The sequence below is a fragment of the Henckelia pumila genome, unplaced genomic scaffold (assembly GCF_033568475.1).
Source record: "Henckelia pumila isolate YLH828 unplaced genomic scaffold, ASM3356847v2 CTG_466, whole genome shotgun sequence".
NCBI classification, from domain to species: domain Eukaryota; kingdom Viridiplantae; phylum Streptophyta; class Magnoliopsida; order Lamiales; family Gesneriaceae; genus Henckelia; species Henckelia pumila.
Genome location: NW_027331833.1, coordinates 3153868 through 3163113, shown reverse-complemented (window position 1 = coordinate 3163113; position 9246 = coordinate 3153868). Strand labels below are relative to the sequence as shown.

The following is a 9246-nucleotide window of genomic DNA, read 5'->3' as shown; positions in this document are numbered from 1 at the left end:
TTAGTCTATGCTAGCATATGGGTACTGCCCATGTGCTACATCCAAGGGCCCAATTTTTTTGCATTTGAGAGGTTCATGTGAACATCTCAAATGCAAAAAATGTGGGCCGTTGGATCCTTATTCGGGCAGTGCCCGAATGAAATAGCATAGACTAAACCCAGAAAATGATGAATGGAAAGTGCTGACATGTCAAACTATCACATCTCTAATTGGACCAAAATAATCAAAAATTGAAAGTTAGTATACTGAATCCAAAATTTGAAAAATTAATGGACCAAAACCAAATAACTAACAAGTTAATGAAAAAAAATTATTTTCCCTTTAAAATTTAAGAAATTAAGTTATGTACTGTTATGTAAGTCAAACAAATTATATATATATATATATATATATATATATATATATATATATATTATAGTAAAGATCCTTTAAGTAACTAACTTTTAATTAATTGGTAAAGTTTGAGATGAAACTACAATTATATCCTAACTTAATTACCAAAAAAACCAAAATTATTAGACAAATTAGTCATTATATATGGTCTCATCTTTTTTTTATTAATTAGATATTATCTTATTTATCAAAATGATACTCGCTGTCTTTGTTTATATTTTTAAAATTTTATATTAGATAGTTATCACTCTTAAACTTTTGAATATCTAATTTATCATTTGAGTTCTAAAAATAACATGAAAATTAATTAACATAAAAAATTTATGTATATGCGCATCGCGTGCAAGAGACGCTAATATATATATATATATATATATATATATATATGTTTGAGAAATCTATTAATTTATTTTAGTACACGTGGGTGGTTGGATTTGGAATAGTTATTTAAACACGATATTTTTTATTTTAAAATTAATAAATTATATATATTAATATATTTTTTTAAGAGTCATGATATATATGATATAAAAATATAGAATTATATATAGGTATGAATATTTTAAATTATAATAATAATAAAGATTTTGAGAACTGATATATTAGATATAGACAAAATAATAAATTTACTAAAATAGATTTTCATGATAGTTTTATTTTAAAAAAGATTGTGTATTTAGTGGGGTGTTTTTTTATACTAAAAAAAGTTACATAAAAAAATAGTTACTATAAAATTATAAAACTCTCTTGCTTCATAACATATACAATTAAGGGAGGATATACAATTAATGGAGGATGTTTTGTTTTGTTTTGTTTTTAATCCTCTAGCCTCTCCCATAGTGGAGAAAATATTATGCAACTGGATCAAGAGGTCCATGGTAATAACTAATAAGATCAGAATTAACAATTGAAAGCATTTTAAAATTATCAAACATATAACATTAGAGTATATTTAATGTAAGACCGTCGTTCGAAAGTATATCCATGAGAGCGGTCAATATGATCCATGTTTTCAATGAAAAATAATATTCTTGACATAAAAACATAATTCATTGGATCAAACAGAAGACACATTTCACGAAATCGACCTATGAGATGTTTCATATGATTTTTTGTATATAAATGTATATATTATGGAGGGATTGACCAATGGATCAACAACCCTTCTCGAATCTAGAATATTATATTATATATGTAGAAAAGTAAAAATAATGTTGACCTATGACTCTCCGTTCTTGAGAGATTCCGATTCTTTTATACATCATCGTTATCTGCTAATATGCCAACTGCCCCCACATATAAAATGGAATTTCAAGGGATAAGACAGGCTTGTTGAGTTCCCGGGGCAATATATGTTAATTCCGACACACCCGAATCTAATCCCATCTTTTGTTTTTATTCCACCACGTGACTCCTCCACTCACCAGCTCCTAAGGACTTCAAAGTCGCTCCAGTAATAATAGTATTTGGGTCAACGATGATCATTGGACCAGAAACGCTGACGCACATTAGAGCTAGAATCTCATTAACACAAATGCACAATGTATTCATTGTCCGTAAGCATCGTAATAATAAGTTTGTCTCTTATTAGACCGTATCATGAATCTATATTTATGAAACGTATTGATTCGATCCATATATAAATCAAATATTTTCTATTTTTAACAAAATTTATATGTAGTGGCAGGCTGGCAGCAATGTAACTCCAATCACTTATACAATGAAAGATGGGAAAACTGAAGGATAGATAATTAAAAAAATAACTGAAAGATCCTAGTATTAATATATACTAATGTTTCAAAGAAAGAAAATAGAAATAAATATCAATACATCAGTTGTTAATGAAATAATAGTGAAAAACCGATGAATTTTGACGATGACATGATATTAATTTTTCATATAACAACTAAATACATACGATCATAGAGGTCGTTACTAAAAAAACTACATTTATATGGTGCATGTGATACGTTATTTGATGTATATTTTTTTCTCTATTCCTTGGATTTAAAAGTCCTAATTATTATTTCTTAAAAATAAAAAATAAAAAGTCCTAATAATTGATGGCTTCCTTTGACCTTAATTACACTTGATTGATGTCATAGTGACCTCTAAAATTGATGAGCACAGTCGCACTAGCCGAGCTACGTGACTAAGAGGGGCGTGACCACTTCCCCGCCTCTAACTTTAATTTTAAAATTTTTATTTTTATTTTTGACAAACTAACTTTAACCCTTTACTAATCGATTTGAACTGAGCAATGGCTTCAGAATAATTGATTTGAATTAACTTGAGGATTTGAAATAGAAGTGAAGCGACTTAAATTAAAGTTTAATTATTTGAAATTCATGAATTTGGAAAAGGCTTAAAGAATAAGTTCTAGGGCTGACATATCGTACCCAAATACCGAAATTTTGGCATATCGTACCGAAATTTTTTCGATATACAGACATTTTTTCGGTATTCCAAATTTTTTTTCGGTATCTATACGGTATCAATATGGATTTTTTTCGTACCAAAGTTTCAAAATTTTACTATCGATATCGGTATGAATTTTTTTCAAACCAATATTTATAATAAGGTATACCGAAAAACTACCCTTAAGAATAACGCGGACTTAAGTTAAGGATTCATCAAAGTCATTGAACGATTCCATCCTAACACTACGTAATTACATGATTTGATTATTAATTTGAATGTCTTTCTAAATTTACACTCTTGTAATACTAACAATTAATAACAATAATAATGAAATTTGAATAGACTCCATATTGGGAATATATAATCTTATATATTTAATGTAAGAATAGAGGCAACGTCGCAACCACGTCACACATTTCACTAAATATAAGATGGGATATCACTTCGTGTAAAAATGCCTTAATATTCAAGCACGTTTTCAAGTACTCCACCTATAAATCTTTCTGCTTCAATATTGTCCAGCTAACGAATTAATTATCAACTAACTTTAATTTAATGAGACTTGCAAGGCACATGATTAGAACTCGTTTTCAAACACGTAAATACTTACTCAATATTAATTGTCAATAAATATATATATATATATATATATATATATATATATATATATATATATATATATGCACCCCCGATATTCTTTTTTCTTTTGTTGTTAATATTTTTAACAAAATATAAGATATTTAATTAGTATGGAGCCAGAGATGTATAGTGAATCGAGCCGATTTACTAACTTGATGAGTTAATTAAGGATTAGTTCTTGAGTCAGAACTCAAGTTTAAGAAGTAGGCTACGAGTTTTCGAGCCGACTCACCTAACTTATTAAGGTAAAACATAATATGATCTCACAAGTTGACCAATGACACGAGCTCGAATATGACCTTAATTTAGTTTGAACTCGAGCTCTAAATTTTTTTTAACATGCTCGACTTGTTTATGCTTGAATTGTAGCTATATATGTTTGAAGACAACGTACGTATAGATTTGTTGGACGAGAAGTGGCCAAGTGGGTAGATGTACGTCTTAATGTTTTTGCTTTTGCAGTCTAGGTATTAATTATCGAGCTCAAAAAGTTTCGCAAACCCGACCTATTCAAAGCCCTAATGAGAGCTACGCGTGAACAAAATTTTAGGATGTTGGGCTATTTCGATTGCTGGTTGAGTAAGTTGTTAGTATTTATTATTTATTTTTGAGCTATTTGGTATCTTAATAATTTATTATTATTTGATTTTGCATCCATTATTAGTACGTGAAATTTTATATAAAAACTCACCTATTAATTCCAATTTATAGCATCATAAGTTAGGCTATGTGCATTAATTCCATTTTTTTTGCTACAAAATTCATGTTAAAGGATGCTCGATATATAATTGAACTTCCAAACTGATGTGAATCAAAGTATCACAAATGTCAGATTGAGAGAAAACTCTCGATTTTTATGAATTTATCAAATATCAAAACTACAAGAATGTAAGGTAAGTTTTATAAATAATAAACTAGAGTCCTCCTTCAACTAAAATACCAAAAGATAAACCAATCTGTAACGCCCCGAATTTATTTTAATTGAGTTTAATTGAGATAATCAAAGATTACAGAGTTCAAAAGCCGACTTGATTTTGATCAGGATTTTTTTTTGCAAATTTTGAATTTTTCAGGGAATAAAATGCAAATTTGGGATTTGTTAGATATTTATAAGCCCTTTTGACTTTTCAATCCCATTCCCTTCCCCTCCAAGCCGCCTCCTCCCTCTCCAGACGCCATGGACGCCTCTTTGATCTCTCAGATTTCACCTCGAGCTCGATCTGTCCGTTGGAATTTAATTCTGAAGGCAGATTAGAGATCACGGCAACGAGAGCTCCGTTATACCGTAAGTATTTCTCCGATCAGATACGTTTTGTTTTTCGGATGTTGTTAGAATCGGCTGAGTTTCGAGTATGTTGTTCTTGGCAGAGTTCTGATCGTTTATTTTCAGTCGGTTTTGAATTTGAGCGTCGTTCGGAATTGTTGTTATTTTTTGGAAGATTATTCAAAATTTGGGTTTTGGAGATTTGTTGGGTTTGAGCCATTTTGGTTGTATTGATATTATTTTGAGCTCTTTGTATTGATTAACTGTTGTCTGTGGTTTCGAATTGATCAGTGATAGTCGTTATGCCGCCGATTCGAGTTTTGGGCTATAGTTTTGGTTTGGATTGTATTGAACCGCTTCCAGTCAAATGTGGATATCGTTATTGATCTCGAGCCTTTATTATCTCTGTTACAGATTTAGTTGAAGGCCGTGATTTACGAGATTTGCAGAAGTTGAAAGATTTCTAGAGATTGGAGACGGTATAGTATCGACTTTCTTATAATCGTTAAAGGATATTATAAGGAATCGTGATTGAAGAATCATTGTTGTTCTCAGGTTTGGAGCATCGACGTCTTGAGAAGAGGTATAAGATGACTTAGACTGGAATGGAACGAGTGACTCGAATCCGACTTGATTCGAGTGTTCCGAAAAAATCACATACTTGCATGTTAATTGATAATTGATTTATTTGAATTTATTGAATGAATTTTGTTTGACATTGCATTCATATTGAGCCTATAGACTTTATTCATTTTTAAGATAGACGTTCTGAGAACTATAGTAGGGGGCATTGGCAGACGAATTACTGCAATGACCGACGTAACCCTCTCTATTTGCTGTAGAGTCTAGAGGATTGAAATATGCATTATCCACCCCGAAGGGAGAGTCGGTGTGATTGGTGTATATTTTGTCCTCGGGATCCCAATCAGAAGAAGAGAATAACCAGATTACCTTTGATTATCCAGACTTGATAATCCCTGATTTTAAAGTCATGCATATCCTTTTAATTCCCCATGTTTTAGATTGAAGAATTGTATGGTGTTTGAATTGTTGGAAGCCTGCCTTGTTTCTGAGGTTTTTTGGGCAGAGGGCGCGCTCGATCGCGCAATTTCGTCGGATCGAGCGCGGCCCTTAAATTGTTGAGGCAGTGAGTTTGCAATAATTGGTGCGCTCGATCCCACGAGTTCGTGCGATCGAGCGCAGCACTATTCACCAGCACCTAGCACATTTTGGGTGCGCTCGATCCTACGAACTCGTAGGATCGAGCGCGACACTATTCATCCGAAAAAAAAATTCTTTTGCTTTTAATCTTGGATCTTATATGCTTAATTATTGTTTATCCCGAGATTAGATGATTAAAAACGGGGTCTCACATTAAGTGGTATCAGAGCGATAAGTTTCTTGGACTGAACTAGAGTGAGCGGGGTAGATCGAGTCCGCATGAATTGAATTCTCGCATGTGAATGATTTGTTTAAATGATTATTTGAATACGTGCGAACATGCTTTATCGATTCTTAAATTAATTGAATTATATGATTTGTGATTTAATTTCTAAAGCATGAATTACTTGAGATATCAATTGTTGGAATTCCTGGATCGAATTTGAATCTCCTCGAGAAGGTTGGATTAATCGAGAAAGAGGAATGATTGGAAACCGAATTATTTGAATTGAGTTATTGTGTCCTAACTCCTTTGGTATCAGATATGGCTCCTAGACGAGGTTCGAACAGAGGACGACCAGTTTTTACTACTCCGATGGATCAGGGTAGTACTGAGGGTGAGCGGATGGATGCGACAGCCACTCCTATGGAAATTTTGCTGAAGAGATTTCGATCGTTTCGACCGCCGACCTTGACGGGTACCGAGAACTCCGTCGATTGTGAAAGTTGGCTTGATGACATTGATCAGCTTTTTGATTTTTTTGACTATACCGATGACCGCAGAATTAGGTTAGTCATTTTACAGCAATGAGTAACGTGACGTTATCTTTCTCTTTTCCTTTTTTTTCTTGGTTGTAATGCATTTTTAATCTGTTGAGGACAAGCTTGGATAAGAGAATTTGAATGTTTGGATATTGCATTGTCCTTTTCTGAAGTATTTACTGCAAATATGTATGCAAATAATTATTATAGTTAACAGCTTGAAATATAAAAAGCGAGGTAATTGGTAATTCTAGGATATATGAAACTTTTATCTTAAAAATATACCTTGTGCCAGCTGTTTGGTGTGCATGTAATCAATAGGCATAGAGCTGGCATCATCGGATAATACCCTTTTGATAAAATAAATAAATGAAAATGAACATCATTTTAGGCATATATTGTAATGTATAATATTGATAGGAAAAAAATATAGATGCAATAGATGTTTTTCGGAAAATTACTAACAATGCACAACCAAAATGAAATTGTATAGAAATGTTAGAACGAGTGTAACCAACTTTTTTTTCTTTGGAATATTTTTGAGGATCTAGTGTTTAAAACGATAATAAGGAAATAAAAAAGTAATTATTATATTTTATATTGTCAATACGCATCGCAATGATAAAACAAAATTTGGAGAACCTGTTAGATTTGGAATTTCTTTCTTTTCTTTTCTTTGTTGGCTCAGATGCGTCTTCAGATCGGTTTTTGCCTTTGGAGGCACTTTCTGCAAATTTGTTTATTTTTTCATAAAATGATTTTGAGAAATTATTAAAGTACAAAATCACATATAAGAAATGAAGAAATAAATATATGGGAAGATCATTTTTTAAAAACACATAACAATTTATGACAATTGGAAACACAATGATGAAAGAAATTTGGGAAACCTGAGTTGAAATCTCTTTCTTTTCTTTTCTTGCTGAGATTGGATGCGTCCTCAGACCCTTTTTTAACTTTTGAGGCACTTGCTGCGAATGACTCTAATATTAATACAGTGAACAACATCAAATAGGAATTGCAAGTTTTTTTTTTTTGAAGTGATGTTCATAATAGGTTGTGAAGATACATATACCTTGCGAGGTTGAATTTGATGTCATATTATCGACAGCCTTGCAAATGCTACTTTCGAATAATAACCTGTTGAATAAAAAATTAAATCAACTATCATAAATTCGAAAAAATTGATATTTTTGTACCCATTAAGAACTTCATTACAAGAAAAATTAAGGGTAAAATGCTACAATAAGAAATAATTATAGGAAAAATGTTGTATCGTACCTTTTGTCTGAGAATATTGAAGATTTTCGGCCCATGCTATAATTTGATTTTGATTTGATGAAAAAATATGGGTTTATGCAGCTTTAGGACCTGAGATGAAAATGAAGAAGAAAATTAATTATAATTTATAATATTTAAATATATTAAAATATATTACTTGTAAAGTATTTGCAATCATTCTCTCTTAAATTAAATTGAAGTTTTAATTTCATAAAATTGTATGGAAGAAAGGGTAAATAATATAATTATAAAATACTTAATAATTTTATAAAGTTGATATAGATAATTGTTAACCTGCTATAAGGTAGAAGAAATTAATTTTGAGTTTCATTAAGCATTGTACAAGCTAATTTTCAATGAATATAGAAATGATTGTACGTGATATCCATCATTATAACATGATTAATATATATTATGAAGAGAACATATATCATTTTAATCATTTCGTTGCATTTACTGATGATATGAATGAAATTTAATTGATGTAATAGTTTGTAATTATTATTATTATGAAAAAACTAATTGATAAACTTAAATAAATATGAACTAAGAAATATATCTCATTCATAATATGTTAATGTATTTTATTAGAATTAAAATTAAATACAAAACTATAATGAGATTTTTTTTAAAATTCATAATATATTTTATTGGAATTGAATTAGTAGTACACAAATATATCGCATATAACGTTAATTGGTGAGGCTGTAATGCAATTGATTGTATATATATGTGGTGTGACCTTGGGAATTTGAGGAGAACAAAGTACACAGGGAACGTGAATTATTTTTTTTGAGGGCAAACATCTTGTAAATTTTATTAAGTAGTATAAATATCAAACATTACAAGATTATTCAACCAAATTGGAAAATTTTCCGGATCCCACACAAATTAAGGTCGTTGTTTGAGTGTAAGGGTTGTCCCCTTCAGACACTTTGTGCGTGAATTTTTTTAGAGATACAATGTGAATGAAGAATGGTACCTTGATAAGAACGTTTTTGAGTTCCGTAGCGAGATGGGGGTGATTTATGTTGCAGAGAATTTTGGTAGAGAAGAATGCCTTTGTGTGCCGTAGTACTGGAATGCTTGTGTTTGCTTTGTTTGTAGGAATAGGAATAAGAATAGGAATGTAGGAGTCGAAGAGGAAGTTGTTGAAGATGTTGATGATTTTGGGCAGATAACTGTTGGGGGGAAATGTGTGGAGGAGGGGTGAACCGTCGTTTGGTGAGAAGAAGATAATTTTTTTTATTATTATTTTTGGGTTGCTGGATAGTGGAATTGTTGGAAGGGCGTAATGGTAAATTCACAAAAGTATTGAGGAAAAA

At 31.0% G+C, this 9246-nt stretch overlaps 1 protein-coding gene and 1 long non-coding RNA gene across 2 annotated transcripts; one reads left to right on the top strand and one right to left on the bottom strand.

The window, feature by feature from the left end:
* Nucleotides 1-1621: 1621 nt before the first annotated feature.
* On the bottom strand, nt 1622-9035 carry LOC140872412 (uncharacterized). Its single transcript, XM_073275206.1, has 7 exons — nt 8904-9035; nt 7922-8011; nt 7716-7780; nt 7531-7611; nt 7283-7367; nt 6926-6990; nt 1622-1891 (listed from the first exon to the last, which is right to left on the bottom strand). The coding sequence occupies exons 2-7, from the start codon at nt 7954-7956 to the stop codon at nt 1875-1877; spliced, it is 348 nt and encodes a 115-aa protein (XP_073131307.1). The 5' UTR covers nt 7957-8011; nt 8904-9035; the 3' UTR covers nt 1622-1874.
* On the top strand, nt 4661-6731 carry LOC140872673 (uncharacterized). The gene is made up of 3 exons (XR_012147879.1): nt 4661-5196; nt 5273-5300; nt 6421-6731. It is a non-coding gene; the product is annotated as an uncharacterized lncRNA (long non-coding RNA).
* Nucleotides 9036-9246: the final 211 nt, after the last annotated feature.

Excerpts from the sequence above, each read along its gene's own strand:
- LOC140872412 (XM_073275206.1), bottom strand. The coding sequence starts at position 7,956 with ATGGGCCGAAAATCTTCAATATTCTCAGACAAAAG. Across the intron at positions 7,612-7,715 it reads ATCAAATTCAACCTCGCAAG|CAAGTGCCTCAAAAGTTAAA; the intron begins GTATATGTATCT and ends AGTCATTCGCAG. Across the intron at positions 7,368-7,530 it reads AGAAAGAGATTTCAACTCAG|AAAGTGCCTCCAAAGGCAAA; the intron begins GTTTCCCAAATT and ends ACAAATTTGCAG.